This window comes from Manacus candei, unplaced genomic scaffold (assembly GCF_025592945.1).
Source record: "Manacus candei isolate 608988 ecotype Guabito, Panama unplaced genomic scaffold, ASM2559294v1 h1tg000024l, whole genome shotgun sequence".
NCBI lineage: Eukaryota > Metazoa > Chordata > Aves > Passeriformes > Pipridae > Manacus > Manacus candei.
The window spans coordinates 2296219-2315846 of record NW_026138072.1 but is presented as its reverse complement, the minus strand read 5'-3'; the positions used below and the strand labels follow the sequence as shown (position 1 = coordinate 2315846).

The 19628-nt window shown below is 42.4% G+C and overlaps 1 protein-coding gene and 1 long non-coding RNA gene across 8 annotated transcripts in view; both read left to right on the top strand.

The window, feature by feature from the left end:
• The window catches only part of KANK1 (KN motif and ankyrin repeat domains 1), a 129007-nt gene that overhangs the window by 76030 nt on the left and 33349 nt on the right, over nt 1-19628 (top strand). For 6 of the 7 annotated variants that reach the window (XM_051788457.1, XM_051788461.1, XM_051788459.1 and 3 more), the window contains one exon: nt 2246-2362. The exons of the other annotated variant lie outside the window; for it this stretch is intronic. In XM_051788457.1, coding sequence (XP_051644417.1) covers nt 2326-2362 — 37 coding nt within the window. In that variant the 5' untranslated portion in view covers nt 2246-2325. The remainder of the gene's footprint in view (nt 1-2245; nt 2363-19628) is intronic. 7 annotated transcript variants of the gene reach the window in all.
• LOC127471510 (uncharacterized) lies at nt 2424-8230 on the top strand. The gene is made up of 3 exons (XR_007904679.1): nt 2424-3154; nt 4173-4371; nt 6551-8230. It is a non-coding gene; the product is annotated as an uncharacterized LOC127471510 (long non-coding RNA).

Sequence of the window (19628 nt, the reverse complement as noted above, 5' to 3'; positions counted from 1 at the left end):
ACTAGTGTTTTTAACAGATTTTACTTTTAAACCCATGAGGAGTTTCCAGGCACACCATAGTCGGGGCTCATTTTTGTCATTGACACACTCATAATTTGGGATTGCACTGCACCTGAAAGAGGTGGGTCCCCCCCAGGGTCCCCTCCCACTCAACTGTCTGTACACATCCCTGGGTCCATGCTCTCAGGTCTCCCCTTGTACAATGCATATAAGGGAAACACACCTTTTACAGTGCTACTGAGAAAGCACAGAGCTGTGATGAACAAATTAGAAGTGAGTAAATTAATTCATTCCTCTTTACCCTTGGGTGCACTGCTGGTAGAGTCTGATACAGTGGCTGTTCTGAGAAACTTGATATGGTGATGGACGATAATTTTTCAGTAAGCGTGTATTGTGACTCAGTAAAAACTGCCTGTCTTCAACTTAAAGCATAACTTTATATCCTGATGGCAGCAGCTGAGGTGGGAGTGATGCTTTAAAATTTCTCCCTTTGAAAGGAAGTAGTTAATATTTTCCTAAAAGCTCACAAATTTAAAACTTCTGTCCTGGCTGCAAACTCTGCCAGCAACATGTTTTTCTATTTTTTTCTTGCCGTGCTTCATTGTTTCAGAAATCTGATAATTATTGTTATGCCTGGACTCTTGTGATGGGCGTCTGCATCATGGCCTGTGGTGGATGTCTGCCTTATTTTGCTGTTCGTAGCTTTTGCTTGTACAGTCTTTCTGGCAGCTTCATGTCCTGCCCTCCACTGAACAAGAGATCATAAACTTAAGGGTATATGGCAGAGCTAGTGGAGGAGGAGTTGCAGCGAAGGTCTTTCTGCATTCTTGGAAAACTGATGTCAGGATTGTACTAAAATTAAAGGGATTTGTGCTTGTGTTCCTTGAAGGGGGAAACAAAGCTATATTAGCTTATGTGATGAAGCTCTATCAGTTTTAATAGACAGGTAGTTTCTCTATCACTTAGTCTAGCTTTGACTCAGATCCACATGGTCCTTGCACTCATTAATTTCTCAATTTTTCTTTTCCTTTGCTAATCTGCTTAGCTTTTAAATACTTCCATGCACATACTGTCAGACCCAAGTCCAATATGATTGGAAAAATGTGACTGGTTTGTTGAGGAGCTGTCAGCCCAAGTCAGACAGGGGGTCAGCAAAGCAGGGCGTTCTTCACACAGCTAAGCTCGACCTATCTGAGTCAACAAAATGAAATGCTGTTTGAACTTTAGAAAACGTGAAGAGAAAGAATCTCCGCAGCCCCAGACGAGTCAGATCTGTTGCTCTGAGGATGAGGATTGTGATCAGGCTGCCTCTGTGGTGGGCGGGGAAGGAGGAACAGGAGCCCTGTTGCAGAGCAAACGAGGCTGCTTTGCAGAGCCAGCCAGCAGGCAACTAGCCACAAACCTGTTGTTTTAGCTTCTGCCTCTCACTTGACTTCTGCTCGGCAGCCACCCGCCCAGGGCGACAGCGTCCTTTTTCTGTACCCACAGCCCGAGCTTCGGGCTTCTGAACCTGCTTCTTGTTCAGTCTGCCACGTGTGGGTTGGAAGAAAACCTCACACCCAGAAAACCTGTTGCTGCTGGGACTTGCTTTGGAGAGGTCTTGAAGTCAGACATGCACCATCCCTGACAGTGTCCGGGCCATCTCTGGCCCCCCACCCTGCCAACTCCCACATGGTAGCTGTCAGTGTCTGGGTTTGTCAGGCAGTGGGATACATGTGCCTGCTCTGGCTGCATCTGTGATGGGGTTCTTCTGCCCTGGCCTCCCCTGAGGGATAGCTGAGCTCAGAAATTACAACTAGTCCCCCACTCGTGGGTACAGCTCTTCTGTAGGTGCTGCTCACCTAAAAATCCTCTAACCCTGCCTAAGTAAGCTGCTGGGTAATCTAAAACTTTATATATGTGCCAGCAAATGTGAGGAAGCTGTGGTGGTACAGGCGGAGTTAGAGACATGGTGCAAAAAGCTAAGGGCAGGTGAGAAAAAAAAATAAGGCCAATTGCAAATTCAGCTAGTTATATCCTCACTGAAGGCAGCTGTGGAGGCTGTCAGAGAACACAGTTCAGCTTCAGTCATTAGGACAGCTGGAGGTTTGTGATAGCTAGGATGCTGATTAAGGGGAGCATGTTACTGCTTTGGTGAAGTTTGCACAGAAGATGAGACTTTAAACACTCAGAAATTCCTATTGCTTAATGTACCCAACTTCTTAAAATTGTATCTTTTTAACTGCTTTTTACTTGTCTATTCCAGGTTGCATGTCTGGTTGGACTAGATGCATGGCATTTGCATGACACCAAGCAGCCTAGCTCTGGATGTATCACTGAGCAAACATGGCCTACCCAGCAAATACTAACGGCAGTGCTACAGGTAACTAAGTGGGAACACTTTCCCCCTTTGAATTATTAATTAAAAAAAAAATCCTAAAATCGTGAGAGCAGGAAAAGGAAGTAGTGGAAGTTTAAATACTGAAAACTAGTTTCCTGGTAGATCAGAGCCTTCCTGTTTCCCCCATCCCCCACCCCAATAATCTTTTAAATATTTAAAGCATGGAAAGTTGTTTGGGGAGGCTTAAGGGCTGGCACTCAGTTATTCAGCATGCAGTGCTCTGCTCTCAAGGGCCTACATAGGCTTACTGCAGACTCTGGGAGGCCTAGGGCTTTGCTGCAGAGTCATGTGGTTGTTATCCTGTGTCTGTAATTAACTTTTGAGATTAACCACCTCTTACACATCAAATCTGCAGCCCTTCCTGGTCACCCTTACTGGCCAGTCTGATTTTTGTTGCCTGCCTGTCAACAAAGCATAAAAGCATTTTTCAAGCAGTATCAAGAGGAGATGTTCATTTCACTTTTTCATTATTTTTAAGAAGCTCCCAAAGTGGCTGTTTTGGTTGTGTGATACTCTGTGAAATAGATCGTTTGGCATGTTCAAAGGTTGCTGAGGACGACTGGCAGGTCAGGAGGGGGCAGAGATTGCAGAAAGACTGATAACAGCGCAGCAGCAGTGTTACTCCTGTGCTTGTGTCAATATTTTCCTCTTCTGATTACTGCACAAACATAGTTTTAACCCACTAAATCTGAGGCTGCTACAGTGAGATTACATGGAAAATTTTGAGTGCATGACAGGAACTTGTGTATGCTCTTTTGAGACCTCCTAATGTAGGTATGATGGAAAACGGATTAATCAGTCAAGGCTGGGGTGGCTTTGAGAGCTTTGAATATCTTGGGAAGGGACATGAAATATCTCTTTTATTGTCCATGTAGACAGAAATGTCATCTATTTTTCTCCCCCTAAGGCTCATGTACTTGTGTTCAAATGCTACCTGCTAGATCATGACATACACATACTGAGGTTTGGTTTATATGGTGGATTTTAGCACCAACCTCCTTTGCAAGTATGCTTTAGTATGGAGAGAAATATTAAGTTGCTCACTGTGCTTCCTGTAGAATTATTCTAATTAGAGCGTGGGATTAAAACATTTTGTGTGCAGGAAATTTGAAATACAGAGTGTCATTATCTACAATTTATGCAAAACAAGAAGTCTTTTTTAAAGGCTAGTGAAAGTTACATTAAGTCATTGGAATTACTATTATCTGTTGATAATTTAAATTTAACCATCTGTTGGTGGTTAAATTTACCAGTCTTGTTAAATCTTGAGACGGCTGAAATAGGATATTTTCGATTTCCCTCCTCCACCCCCTTTTTATATAATTAGGTGTATATAAGATAGAAACCATATCCTTTTGTAACCTTGTGTAATCCTTTTGAGAAGGCGGACTGCAAAACCTCTGCTGTGTGACTTAAGTGTAGCTGTTTGCTGCCTAAACCCCCCATGTAACTTGACTTTTCTTAGTAATACGCCTTTAACTGAAGTCATGCAGAACAATTTTCTCTGCTTACAAGGAAAGAAGAATTGTGCATAGAGTGTTACTGATTGGTTTACTAAATTTTTTTCTCCCTGCAGTAGAACTGTCTACTGGAAAAGTTGGCTAGTTGACCTGTAAGCCTAAAAGAAGCTAAGTGCTTGTGCTGGGGGATGTGTTAATGCAAGATGAAGTTTTAGTTTCAGGACTGTTATGCAAACAAGGCTTCTTGCAGGGTAAAGCTGTTTGTTCATAGAAAGACGCTATAATAAATTGCAATTATTTAATTCAAAACTAAATTGGACAACATTTTGCAGAGACTGTCTGGACTTGTTGGCTTTGCAAACCCTTGAGGCCGGCGTTCTAACATGCAGCTATGTACGCCTGTGTCTCCAAATCCTCAGCAGCTCATAACAGACAGAATACTGGGCTGCAAATACCTGTGATTTGTTGTGCTGCTGTGCTGCCTGGGAGAGAATCCTTTTGGATGAGCAAGAACTGATTTGGGCGTTGAAGGTATTGAAGCAAGTTTTTTAATTGCATGGAGCTCCAGGAGTGAAAAGACAAACTTGAGGGGTGGTGTTTTTCTGCACCCTCTGCATCAATCGGCAACAGGAAAAAGAACTAGAAAGACTTGTTAGGGACTACTAAGCTGCGTTTGCGTTACTTGAATATTTTGGCAAGTCTCACCACATGTTCAGCTTCATTCAAGTATGAAGTGACTAAGAAGCAGTGGTTTGCCTTGGTTAACTCGAGAATGTGAGTACTTGCACTATTAAATGATTATGTCTATGTGCCATTTCGGTAATTTTTTCAGAATACAAGCCTATATGTACTACTATTGCTGCAGATAAAATCTGTAGAGGAATGCTTGAATTTGGAACTTGTTTCCAGGAAAGGATCTAGCTATTTTGCATTTGTATAGTGTTGGGGGTTTTTTTAAAGGATATTTATGGGAAGAACATTTGCTGTAAATATTTTCAGTGAGTGTGTATTCGAGATAACCCACAAAGCAAGTAAGGACTTTATCATGAAAGCACCTATCATAAATTTCTCTGTTTCTTGCCTATCTCAGTAAAGACATGAACTTTAAAAATATGGTGAAGAATTAACAGAGACTGTGATTTATGCTTCAGTACTGTTTGTCAATAGTTTTGTTTGCTGCTGACTTAAAAGTTTTATCACTCTGTTCATGTTTTTATTGCACAGAGGTCTTGTCATGAACTGTATTTCTGTGAGCTGCAAGCTTATTCGTTCATTTTTACATATTTTAGAAGTTGGATTGGCAACTTGGTACTGATTTTGGACTAGACTTCAAAGTTGTGCTATCTGCTCAGAAACAGCTGAAGTCTCTCTAGCACTAACAATAGATAAATTTGTGCTTGCAGAAAAATTTGCTTTATTTTATCAGTCGAGTGCTGGGTAGTCACAGCTGTTTGCTGTTTAGAGTGTGCCCTGGTGGCATGTGAGTTTACTGCTCAGTCCAGTAAACTCACCAGGATTAAGGAGTGCAGTGCAAGTCCAGACTGTGCTGTGCAGCCATCTATGCTGTGAGAAGTCTGCCTCCGGAGCTAGGAAATATTCTACATCTGTGGGGAGCTACTGGGAGGCTGAAGTTGATTTGGTACATGGTACAAATTAATTTCTTTTTGCATAGTACAAGAGAAAAAATAATAATAAATGAGGTGATTGTTTCTCTAAATAGTATTAGTGTCTCCATTAACTGCTGGGTGAAACTTCCAGCAATTGTTAGCTTCTGTGCTTGCCAGGACTGATGCATAATTCATCTATTTATTGAGGCTCTGCTAATATTTCTGTAGTGATATCTGTAGAAACATCTTCCAGTCAGCAAAAAAATGCAGAGTGCACATTGCACACCAGTGGAAAACTTACAGGACAGTTTGGAAATTGTTTTGGACGGATTTTCATTCTTTTCACTAGTAACTGATTTGCAGAAACTTTCTTTTCAAAATATGTGTTCTGAAAAGCATGAGATGGAGTAAAATTCCAGTCCAATTCCATTTATTCTGATGTGGAAAACAAGGAAGCATCAAAACAAACATAGGAGACTGATTTAAGAAGACAAAGGATTTAAAGCTGTATTTGTTACTAACCATAATAAAACCATCTGTTTTATTTGACTTCCCTAAGCACCTCATGCTCTGTATCCAGAAACCACAGAATTGTCAGTCATCTCTTTAATAGACATAAGAAAGTGTTTCAACAGAAAAGCTTTTCCAATTTTCCTGAGTAGGATGGGCTGCAGGGGTCAGTATAGCAAGGCTGTTGCACAAACCCATTCTTTGCTTTGCTGTAAAGCAAATGCATATTGTTCTCTGTACATAGTATCTGAGATTTTCCTGATCCTTTCTCTTTCCACCCTTCTGTCTGTGCCTCCTCCTCAGTCTTGTTTATGGATTTACGTTTTCATGTCTTCCCATTCCATTTTTAACGTGCTTCTACATACAGGAGCATTACATCTTACACAGATTCATTTGAACTGTTCCCCTGCGTGTTTAACTCCTCTCTGTGCTTTAGATCTTTCAGATTCCTGCACAGTTCTTAAAGCAGTGGCATCATAGCACCTGAACATCATTTTTAGTCTTAGTCTCCTTCCACTCATAAAACAAGGAACTCTTGTTGTAATAGCCAGCCCGCAGCTGTCACATGTCTTTGCTCTTTTCACTCCCAGCAGATCTGGGCATCCACCTCCATTCTTCAGACCGTGCCATGGCTGTGGAACCTAAGGTGGTTTGATGACAGATAACAACTGTATCTGGACCGCTGTTTCCTCTGCAGCAGCCTGGCCCCCCTCTGGTTACTCTGCAGCACCCTGTGGGCCTCTGGAAAGATTTTTCCTGTATCTGAGCAGTTTTCTTGCCTCCTAAGTGAAGTTATAACCACATACCAGTCAGTCAGAGAATGAGGCCATTACAAGAGGCTGCTGCCTGAATTAATGTTTTTTAAGATATTAACGTCACCATGACTCAAAGACCAAATGTTTAATAAATGTGTTTTCCATCTGCTGGTACATAAATGCTTAAGCAACTGTTGAAAAGTATTATGAAAACCCCTGTTGACTTATTAACCCTTTTACTGAAGCCAATAAATAGAACACGCATTTACTTAAAGCAAATGTTTTTATCATACACATCCTCAGCATTACTTTGTAACAACTCTTACCAAACATTTGTAGACATATCTTTCTTTCAGTTACTGTATTATTGAAGTTAAGAGTCTCTCCTATGATTCAGTTTCCTGATTCATATAATCTTAGGCAATATGCACGGAGTTTTGCATGATTTCCATCCTAATGATGTGAAGTATAGTTTAAGAAGAAATTGTTGTGCACCAGAACATTACTACTATTACTAACTTCAGCAGAATATCCACCATTTTTCATTACAGACTGTCACTCAATAAATGGGAACTTACAGACCTGAAGGAGTTGGCAATAGAAAGTGTTTGATTGCTAGGTAGTAATCAGTCTGATGGAGCCTTTACTCCTGAGTATTGCAGATGCCTGCCCCGAGAGCCCAACTGACAGCCACTCTCCACTGCTTTCCTGCAGGGTAGATGTCACTGAGGTATCACTGCAGTGCTACTGACCCCAAGCTCTGAGCTCGGCAGCCTCTGAGTTTGCTTAGGGTAGCAGATGCAAACGACCAGGAATAAGTGAGTTGTAATTTTTAGCAAATCAGCCCTGTGAGCAAGGGTAATTTGTTTGAGACAGGACTGTGTGATGAGAGACTATTTATACCTAGCCTTGCTCCCCTGCTATGCTCCCTGCTCCAAGCCCACTTCCAGTAACCTTGAGAGTTAAAGCAGATGGGTGTGTGCCCAAGGTGTACTTTGGCAGCTCATGGGAGACTCTTGCCATCAGGAGACCCTGCTGAATTTCCATGTAGTCTTGTGCTTTCTGGATGGGCAGATGGCATGCAGGGCTGTCACTGTGATCCAGCTGCCGCCTCAACCAAGAGTGATCTTGTGAGTCACTCTGGTGGTGCCCAGTATCTAAAAACAAGCTAGGGTGGGACCCTGAAATCTGTAGGGTGAAGGGTGAGTGAGCCTCCAGTGATTTCACATAATTTCTGTCATAAGGCATATCAAAACTTTCATCAGTATACTGTAGTACACTCAACTGATGCCAGATCTGCCTTAAGGACAGGTGGCTGGAGCTGAAGCACACGATCTCACAGCCAATGCCAACTTTTTACTTGAATTAATAATTGTTTCTGCAATTGCTAGTTGATACCTGTAATACAAGGGTGCATTTGCCATAGCAGCAGAAGGCTTGAGAATGCATTGACTTGCATTTGCCCAACCTAGAGGCCTTCACCAGACTGCAGAGGACCAGGGACTATGCATTCTATTTTACACAGGGCTTGTTGCCTGAAGAATGCCCTAGAGGTCTGATTTTGAAATGTGCTGGAAAGAGAAGGGGCAGGAGGAAGTTAAAAAGGATACAGTAATTACAGTGTCATTGAGAGCTTGAGGACATAGCGGTCTGGCCTGAATAGCCCAGACCTTAGAAAAGGAAATTGGATGTGATGGAAAGCAGATATAAGCCATATAAGATGCTGATGTTCTGCAGAAGGACAGAGTGCCACAGGAAAAGGAACAGATTTAATTGTTCTGTCTTTTGTTCAGAGATTACTGCAATTGTGTCTTGTTCTGGATTATTTTTTGCAGCTGCCCAGAAGCTTCTTACATCTCACCTGACAGAGGACTGTGTTCATTCTCTCTGACGCAAGGTTGCTCATGGAGCAATGCACGCTTTCCTTCTCTGAGCTGTTACCATGCACTTGCCTGGGCAGCACCTGGACCTTCTAATGTGGCATGTGGAAATACATGCCCTCTACACCCTGGGAGGCAGCTAAGGGTGCTCATCTTGTATCTTTAAGCCAGTAGTGTTCTAGGGACTCATCAGGCATGCCTTGCTGTTAATGGTACCCTGCAGCCTTACTGAACTGGTGGAGATTAACAGTGATAAAAACCCTAAGTTCTTAGGATGGAAGTCACTGCTTTACACAGTCTGGTGGCAGCTGGGTGAGGTGCCTCTGTGGAGGACCAGCCTTTGGGGCTGGGTAAGAGGCAAGCACCAGTAGCAGGGCAGGCACATGTCATGGGAAAAATGCAGAGAATAAATTTTTTCTAGACTTGAAAAATTACTCTCTCTGCATTGTCTTCCTTCCCCTCACTTTCAAGATACGCAACTCAGTAAATCTTCCCCAAACCTATTCTACAGTATTCCTCACTTACTTCACAGATTCTTCTGCAGAAAGCAGTTTATGAATAATGCATATGAATCTCCTCCCTGTGGGAAGTGAGGGTATTTTGTTTTCCCTTAAAAAAAGACTACGATCCCTCAGGAAAATTACTTGGACTGAAATTGCCTGATTACAGTTGGTTGTCTTTGTGTGAACACTGAGTGCCTACATTTAAATATGTTCCTTACAGAATGGTTACTACTGGAGCAGAAGTCCTTGGGAGGCTTTTTTTAATGGCCACCTCTCCCCTCCCCCCCCTTCAAGCCATTTCTAAGGATTTGGATTAGAGATGACAGAAGGGCAGCCCTTCCCATATCATGTTTTCACAGCACTTTTAGGGGCTGAGGGAGCACTCGGGCTGCCCACGTGTGCATTGCTTCTGTATCTCCCATTTCCTTCCTTTCGAAACATGACTCCCCTTGATGGCAGAGTACAGATTCCTGCCAGGATGTCCCTGTGTGACCAGCTCTGAGCTTTGCAAGAGAAGTACACTTGTGTCCATCCTTCCCATTTTCTCTGCCATTCCCTCCTCTGATTTCAACCGGAAATCACACTTACTACATGGGTTGAAAGCAATGGTTGGCCTCTGCTGTGGGATGAGGGTTGCAGTCTCGGGGGTGAATTAGCAGATCAACCAGGTCCAAAATAGGCTCTCCCCCTCCCAGTCTCTAACTCTTCAAAACACTTCCTGGCATATGCTCAGTCTCTTGAGAATTTTCTTCATCTGACTCTTCAGACAGATTTCAACAAAAATAAGGGCTCAGACACTTGGAGAGGTAGGTGAGTGTCATATTCTTTCATGCTTTCAGTCTATCCTTGTCCACTTTTGCAAAGTGTTCTTACCTGTAGAAGTAGGTAATGCGACCATTACACCTTCTGACAGCCCATCCCTTTATTTTGCTCAGTTTCTCCTCCCTAGTTACCTCATGCTGTAATGAATGTTTTATGTAATTGCCTTCTCTTTTTTTTAATTAATATATTCCTGTATGTTTTTTCTTTATAACAACATATTGCTTTCCTTCAACATGCAGGGCTTGTCTGTGATATTTTGTATTGCCCTTTGCTATTTGCTTGAAAGCAGGAGATGGAGGGCTAGAGAGAAGGGGTGGAAACTCTTTTAATATTTGGGTTTGAAGGTTTGGTCAGATTAGGGGGAGAATCAGATTAACTGATAATTGAGAACAGATTGTACTCCCTATGTAAACCAGACATCTCTAGTCTGGAGTAGTCTCTTACTGCTGAGGGGCATGTTTGTTGATGTACTCCTAGCCCCTTCCCTACCCTCATTTCACACAACCAACCCCTCTGCCTGGAGCACTGCCATATGGTTTGCAGAAGGTCAAATAATAGAAAGGAAACACTTGTACAATTTAGCTGCTGTTACTGAAATTTCAGGTCTAATCCTAGCAAATAGGTCAAGTTTTAACACTTCATGTACACTGCTTGGTAAATCTAAAGTGTGTAGCTTAAAAAAAAAAGTACAGTGCAAGAAAATACAGTAAAATGCATGGCCTTGACTGAAAAAGTGGACTAATATTTCTATATGATAGAAGCATAAAGACAAGATCAGGGCAGTCAGGTTTCAAGGGCTTATAAGGATCAACAAGTTTTTTTCACTTCAAGAAGTCCGTGGCTAAGTCCTTTCTCCCCCTCCCCTCCCTCCAGCAGAACTGATTCTTAAATTTTACATATCTTTTTCCATACCTTAAGTTAAAAAGTTAAGAAAAAAGGGTGTATTCTACAATCATTCTCTTCTATTACTGTTCTCTGGTTTTTGTTCATGGAGACAGGTGGCTGTTACATAGCTTTTAGAATTGTTACGACTTGAATGTGCTCACAAGACTGTGCATCCACTGCATTGCCCTTTAGACTTTAACAACTCTCCCTTTCTATCATTAGTTACAGTTCTGTTCCCTTCCTCTCTCTCAGACAGTGTGTCTGCCATTCAGGAAGCTCACCCTTCTCTTTTTGTTCCCTGATACTCCTCTCAGCACCTATTTCCAGTGCTTGGTCTCACCGCAGGGACACACACAAGGACTTCTCCATGCCTGTAGTCTCTGAAGAGCCCTTCTCTGTCCTTGCTCTGCCTGTAATACTCAGACACTTCCTGGCGACCCATCTGCAGCACTATGGAAAATGCACTGTTGATGATTATGGAAAATTACTTACCTATCCCCTTACAGAGAAAAGTTGTAAGGCTACAACTCTACAAGCACATGCGTGGCTCAGCCAGACCATCTCAGCCCATAGAACAAGACACACAAAACAGCCTGCTCCACAGCAGCAGGAGAGACATCTTTTTGAGAAACTGAGTGTAGCATCTTCTGCTCCACTCCAGCTTTACTGTCCTTCTCCGATCCTGCTACAGTGTGAAGTACTGCATCCACTGGTATCAGTTGTATTAATAGGACGTGTGTAGTCTTGCCCATGGATCCCATTAGGCAGGTCCTGCTTATCTGACCTGATCTCCTTCTATGACAAGGGGACTTGCTTAGTGGATGGGGGAAACGTTGTGGATGTTTCTACCTGGACTTTAGGAAAGCCTTTGACACCATTTCCAATAGCATTCTCTTGGAGAAACTGGATGCTCTGCACTGTTCACTGGGTAAAAGCTGGTGAATGGTCTGGAGCACACATCTGATGAAGAGCAGCTGAGGGGGCTGGGGCTGTTAAATCTGGAGAAAAGGAGGATGAGGGGGGGACCTTCTCACTCTCTACAACTACCTGAAAGGAGGCTGTAGATGGAGGGTTGTTTCTTCTCCCAGATACCAAGTGACAGGATGAGAGGAAAAGACCTCAAGTTGTGCTAGGGGAGGTTTAGATTGGATATTAGGGAAAATTTTTTCACCAAAAGGGTTGTCAAGCTTTGGAACAGGCCTCCCAGGGAATTGGTGGAATCACCATCCCTGGAGGGATTTAAAAGACATGTAGACATGGTGCTTAGGGAGAGACATGTTCTAGTGGTGAACTTTGCAGTGCTGGATTAACAGTTGATGATCTCAAAAGTCTTCTCCAACCTAAACATTTCTACAATTCTGTGATTATAAGAAAAAAATATTTCACCAGATCTGAAGGCTTGAATGGTTTACTTACTCCCACAAGAAGACTTCTGACCATAAGCTTTGCAGCAGTCATGCTCAGAGAACAGTAGGGATCATTACTTGTCTAAGGACACACAAAATACTAACTTGTTGAATTTCCTTCTGTGGGAAGCTAAACTATACAGACACCTAGCGATGATACGGGGTGCATTTTCAATGATGATATGGGGTGCATTTTTCAGTTGCATCCTCTCTCTGGTTAGATGCTAACTGGTGAGGGACCCAATTGTAGCATGCAAAGTCTATTTTATGAAGGTTTTTAATGTTATGTAGTGATTGGGTCGGATTAATCATCCATAACTGTATATCCAGGCACTGACCAGTAGATCTCCTTACAGTATGAACACATCAGCTGCAGTCTGACATTTTGAACAAATTTATTGAATACCTCCCAGCTACCCTGAAGACATCACATTTGACACTGTGACTTAAAATGCATCCTGGCCCATCCCAGCTCCGGAAGTCTTCTGGGTTGCAGGTTCCTGGAAGCTGAGAGGAGAAATGTTGCTGTATGTTTGCTTTCTTCTTACGCCCTTCCAGAGCCATCTGCTAGGGAGGAGAAGATGGGTAGGCCAGATCAGTTTCAGGTCCAGCCTGAATGGCTAGCAGGTTTTAAATCATTCTGTGGAAACCGGCTGCCAGATTCTGGAAGGCTGTGAAGAAAAACAAACAACAAACCCACAGCAATGCCACTCCTCTCTCACAAATTAAAACTGAGAAGAACCCCATATCCAATCTTCATCAAAATGCAGCAGCTGTTTCGAAACATATACCTGACAATGGTGGGTAAGGCCAAGCTCTGTGCCCCTCTGGACTGGATCACTGTAGTCAGGCAGCTTAGCTAATTCTTTCCAAGCAGAGCCACTGCATTGCTGAGGAAAGCATGTGTTTTAAAAAGCTGTGTTTCATCCATCGCCTTTCACAGATCCATTGTGCCTTTTGTTTTCAAAAGGGGTGTCAACTTGTTCTTTAGATAAGAATTTATCAGCTGGATGGCTGCCATACACCAAACTTTATATTCACCCTGCTTCAGACCAAGTCAGGTTTTTTGGTCACTGGGGAGCTGTGCTCTGACCTCAGTTCTGTTTCTACTGCAAACAGTAGCTGAATGAGTTTATTTGATACTGTAATGGTCTCGAAGGCCAAGAAAATAAATATGCATGTGCTCTATGCCTTCAGGTTTTACTGGTGCCAACCCAGACATGTGCCTCCATATTTGAATTGCTGGACAAGGGATGAAGTGCTGATACCCCTTATGGGTTATTACATGCACTCGTGGCAGGTCTTTTTCAGCCTGCTGAGCTAACAGAGCTTTGAGGAGAGTCCACTCAAGGTGCAGGACTTGATGCAGTGCTCATTCAAATGTCGAGCCCTTGAAACCACAGAGTAATGATAAACACATGGAGCATGTGGAGACAGCTGCTGAAATCTGTTCCTCTCTAAACTGGATATCATGCTGTCTTTTTTTAAAAAAAATGAAATCATATAATGTTTAGAGAATTTTTTTATTTCTTCTGAGCAGAATCCTAACTCTTGAGAAGAATTTTCTGGCATACCTTTGTCTCCTCATATTCTATTCCAGATGTCATGTTTGTTTTCACAACAGAAAACTAGATGGGTCTTTTCATGTTCTACCCTGCCTGGTGTGATTAACCTGCTGATGGAGCTAGAGATGCCCACCAGTAACACCCAGTGCTGCTGTACTTTGCTTGTCCCCACCTGGCTGGCTGAAAGATGGGGCTTGAAGGCCAGTGAGCACAAAGTGGTGGCTGCAGGCTCCACACAGTGTTTCAAGGGCTGAATTTTTGCTTTTTTCCTGAACTGAAAGCATGGGTTGGGTTTCAGCTGCCCTAGAGTTTTTCTGTCTTCTAGGGGAAACTTCAAAACATGGTTAGAAGCTGTTCCCAAAAAATTTTTTATGGAGAGCTGCTTTTTTTAGTGGATGGTGTGATTAGAGCAGAGACCAAACCAAATTCACTTAAAATTCAGTACCTTTGTGGTCCGTACATACGATAAGTTGGCTACATCAACAGACCTTCTTCGGATTTTTTTGGAAGCTCATGTTTTATACCATACACATCAATGACTTGTAATTCAAGGAAATAAATTTAAAATTATCTAGAGGGCAGGACCTACTTTATAGTCCAAAAGCTGATGCCTGGAAGTATTATATATTACTTTGCTTCGTATAAAATACCACTGAAGCCATTACACATATTCAGGAAATACTTTTATTGGAAGTCTGTACCATTTTTGCTGAAGGCACTGTGGAGGACTTAGAGTTCTCTCCTGTTATTTCAGCAGAAGATCCTGCTTCTGCTTGAAGCACAGCTCTTCTAATCTGCACTGATCTTGGAAATTGTTTTGACAATTCACGTCTCTTTTTTTGTTTCTTTTTTAACTGTTCTTGGGAATCTGCATGGAAGGCATCATAATAAAGTTCTTTTCCTTCAGTCCTGTGAAGTCTTAGGACCTTTATCCTTGTTAAATTAGTCTGTCCCCCTGTCTGTTTACTTTTAGAGTCCTTGTTTGGCTGTCCTACAGCAACTTTTACTGTATGCAGAAGTGAAGAGAGATGGAGCTGAGGGCTTTGGGGATCTTTTTATGATGCTGAGAAGTGACTCTTCTTGCATCTGAAATCCCAGTTATCCTTACTTCTAACACCTATACTTGGTGTTATGTGGAAACAAGAAAATTGAATATGAAAAAATCAGATATGTTTGTCCATTGTTTTGAAAGTGCTTGTACTAGCACCAAGTATATCTTGTGCATTTTGGCTGTTTCGGGCAAAAAAGAAAACATATACTGGAAGCTTTTTATTTTTATCCCTCAAATTATAAGCTGCATTTGAGAACCATAAATAAAACAGACAGAATTGCAAGCGGTGGTAGTTACAACAGAGGTAACTGTTCTCCCCAAATTATATCAATGAACCTTTCTGTGCTCTCAGTCCACATGTGGGAGTGAGAAATAAGAGGTGGGGGTGAAGGGCTTGGGGAGGAAAGGAGAACGGGTGGAAGAGAAGTGACCTGAACTTATAATTGCCTTTTGGGAATTAAATCTGTCTTCTTCAGAGAGAAAAAAACAACCAAACTAACTCTTTTTAGTGTGTAATTTGGTATGTTTCCTTTTACCCTGCTGCCCATTTCATGTATTTTAACCCTTGGGGAGCCAGAGGCATTGCACAGCATGTGAAGTGCTGTGAAGGAAATCACTGGCGCTGCACTGGGCTGGCTGCCAGGCTGGGACTGTCTCAGGAAATTCCAAATGAGTATAAATAAATGCGCTGTAGCAACCACTGGGCTCCCTGCCTGCTGATGTGTCAGGAATACTCACTCCCTTTAAGGCAAAGGAAAGTGTGCTTCAGACTTAATTTCCTGAAAAACTAAACGTGGCAACGTCGAGGGGTTCGCTTCTCGGTGGATCGGTGAGTGAGACCCTCGAACAGGGTTGGGGGAGTGGCTGGCTCTGCTAGTGCTGCAGGATGGGGAGCACCCTGGGACAGCACAGCTGAAACCAGCCAGCCCTTGATGTTCTTATAGGATATTGAGTTGAGATGGGTAGAGATTTTTTTCTGTATTTAAACAGTGCCAGTTTAGCTGGGTTGTCCCACGAATGCTACTGTCTGAAGGGAGTTTGCAGTTGGGGTTTCACACACCTCTGGTAGCCTCTTTGTTTTTGTCCTTACATACAGAGGAGTTTGTTTCCTTCAACAAGCACAGGTTTTCTAGTGGAAGATTGGTGTTGTGAAAACTCCAGTGAAGGGAGCAGAATGCTGCACCTATTTGCTACAACACAGTGGTTCAAAAGCAGAAAGGTAGCTGTTATCCTCAGAGTTACTAATTTTGAATATTTTTCCACAGACTTTCAATTATAAGCCACTGGTTTTAGCTATTTAGAATGTACATAAAGAAAAAATTCTAATAATGACGTTTTCCATATTTTCTCTGCTGATTGCTTTTTAAACTTTTTTGAGAAAATCAGTTTGTTTGTCCAAACTATTTTAAATGTAGAAAAAAAGCTTTCAGGTTTTTTTGGCAAATGCAAATAGCTTATGCTTTTGAAGTTTGGAAAGCAGCACATGTCTTATCTCATAGAAGGAATCAGTACTAGATTAATATAAAAAAGAGTAGGAGGGAACAATTCCTGGTATTTGAAATATCATGCTGATTATGCAGCATAAACCATATTCCTTATGGAGGCAAGCATGTGACAAAACAATGTCTTTCCAGGACTTATACATACAAATATTTGTTGAACCATTCTTGCAGAAGAAAATTCTCCCATTTTTTCCATTCTGTGCACAGCTGTAAGACCAAACTGAAACTGTAAATCAGTTTTAATATTCCATGGCAGGTTTATATCCCAAGAGTCCAGGTTCTTTCCCAATGGTTACTCCTGTTACAATAGCCCTACGTACCTGTTCTCCACTTCTCACCTCTTCACAGATTTATGGGCACATAAGAGTAATGACATTATAAATCTAAATATTTTGGTTTTGTGATTCAGTTGTTCTTGGCTAGAAAGCAAATACAACCTTCTTTGCTTGTGCTTCAGCATGTACCACTGATGCACCTTTGTGTCAAAAGACATTTTCAGGCAAACACCCAGCCTGCATCCATGACTCCTTTGTCCCCCACAGGGAGATGATTTGGATGAGTGAGGACGGAAGAGACAAAACTGGGGATTTGCTCCTCTTTTGCTTTGCCAGACTTCTATCTGAGTTTTGTGAAGCCCATGTGCATGCAAGCCCTGGACTTTGTAACTGTTTTTTCCTGTGTCACTTGTATTGTGACAGTGAAGTGGTGTAAAACAACAAGGGATAATGTACTGTTGGAAGAGCGAGGCAGGTATGCCACATTTTCAAGGGCTGGCAAGGGAGGGGAGCTTTGGTGTTTCTCCTGTGACACAGAGGATAGCAAGGTTGTTCTTTACTAACACTGGGAGTCGGCCTTGTGTTCATCAGCACCACTGGCTGACACGGTTAGCCCAGATCTGTTGGGATGTATTTACAGAAAGGAGGACTATGGTGGTCTGAAGCTCAGATCTAATGAGATGCCTTTTTATAAAGGAGGGCCATGGTGGTCTGAAACTGAACTGCTCTCCTACTGTATTCTGTAGATCACTTTGCATCTCTTTCTCCCAGGCTGCAAGGAACTTGCGATTGGTATCTACTGTTCGCCATAACTTACATTATTTTGCCAGGCCTGAGTTAGTCTGATTTAGAAAGTGTCTTTAAATTGAATGCACTTCCTTTGTCACAAATGTGAAAAAGCATGCACACAGTAGTAAGTGAATGAAATAAATACAGGGAATGACGAAGGACACTTCTCAAGCAGACAAATACTGCAAGATGAAAAAAAGTGCACATGGAATCAGGTGCTTGGAAAGAATAAATTCATACTGGTTTGAACTTGCCATGTTGGCATCTAGTTTCTCAGCATTAGTAAAGAGGATGGAGATGGAAGTAAAGGATGACTGTTGACACCTCACTGCTCCTCCCAGTGATAAGTGAGAGAGCAGGAGGATGACTTTACTATGAGGAAATGTACATCTTTCAGGGAAGAGCATTTTCTGTGTCTCAGCCTGTCACCATTTCAGTGGTTTGCTTTCAGTGTAAGGTAAGCTCTTTCTTCCTCGGGTACATTTCTTGATATGAGACATTACTTAAAGTGGCATTGTCGGAGAATGATTTGGGAAGTGCAACAGTGAAATGCAACTGAAGCTGCTTCTGACTTGCTTGATGGTGGACCTGCTGGTCATGCTCAAAGCCACAGGACACTCACAGGCTGATTTGTGACAACAATTTGCCCAAGTTGCCACTATTTTTAGAGTCGTTTCTACCAGAGGTGTCAGTGCTGTTGGTAACAGCAGCAGCCCCACCATGGTTTCTGCTCTGCTCTTCCTTGCTGCCTGTGGGGCACTTAACACAGTACGCTAGTGACTATATCCCTTCCCACCCATGCCTTGCTTCCTGCCACCCGTAGTTTGATTTCCCTTGCTACCTCTGAGTCAGAAACTGGGATGGAGGCAAAACAGACTAGCCTCTTAGTTTTCAGTTTCTGTGGTTAACAGCCTTGAGGTGGTGTGCACACAAGACATCCCAGCACAGAGCTGCCAGATCTAGAGCTGTTCCCAGAATGTGAGAGCAGTTGAAAAGGAGATTTATTATTGGCCCCAAATAAGGGAGTAGTCAAGAATATAAAGCAGATTTTGTGAACTTTGATAAGGGGGCATATTGCAGTCATTCTCAAGACAATTGTGCTTTTTTTTTCCCCCAGAAACATATTTCTCATAAAAAAGATTAATTCTTTATTCAAGGTTAATTAATTTGCACAATTTTCTTATAGTATGTATTTTCTAGTTTAAATGAACTTCTGTTTGAGCTGTACCTTTTCAGTTCAGACATCCTAGAAGTAAAAGTTTTAGACATCAAAAAGAGGGTTAAGAGGTGTATTTTTTTGAAAGGTAGTTTTTGCTTTCAGCTCACAGAAATAATTTTTAGTTGTGGTTATATGACATTCAGATATAAATTCTGTAGGTAATTCTTTTTGTACCATGTGAAAGAAAACATTTAATGGTGTGACAAAAAAAGGCAATGTGACCTTGAAAGACCCTCTCCTAACATCAAAAAGGCTATTCATTACATATATGCTCCTTTGAGCAGCTGGCTGGTGAGCATTCTGAGCATTTTCTATGTGATACCAGAATGTTCTGGTTGTCACAGCATGTAGCAAAGGGTGAAGAATAATAAAAGCCAGAGTCTCCTCTGCAAGGTTAAGAAATAGTTCTGTGGTTGAGAAATTGACCCCCGAAGAGGAGGTGAGAGTGGGACATCCAGATTAGTGCATCCATCTGATCACTAGTACCAAGGTGAGAGCTGGGCTCGTTGTTTTTGCTAAACTCGGGGAACCACAGGCCAGCCAGCCTCACTCTCAAGCCCAGCAAGATCATGGAGCAGATACTCTTGGAAATTATGTACATGGAAAATGAGGAGGCGATTGCTGACAGTCATTCAATATGGCTTCACTAAGGGCAAACCAATTTGCCTGACAAATCTGGGGGCCTTCTACTTTGGGGTTACAGTGGATGGTGGGATGAGGGAAGACTGACTGACATCGCCTACCTGGACTTGTGCAAAGTATTTGACACTGTCCTGCAGAAAACCCTGGTCTCTAAACTGAAGAGACATGGATTTGATGGATAGAATTGACTGGAAGGTTGGAGTCAAAGAGTTGCGGTCAACAGCTCGATGTCTAAGTGAAGATCAGTGACAACTGGCATTCTTTGGGGGTCAGTATTGGGACTGGTGCTCTTTAAAGTCTTTATTAATGACATGGTCAGTGGGACCATCCTCAGCGAGCTGCTGATGACACCAAGCTGTGTGGGCAGGAGGGCAGGA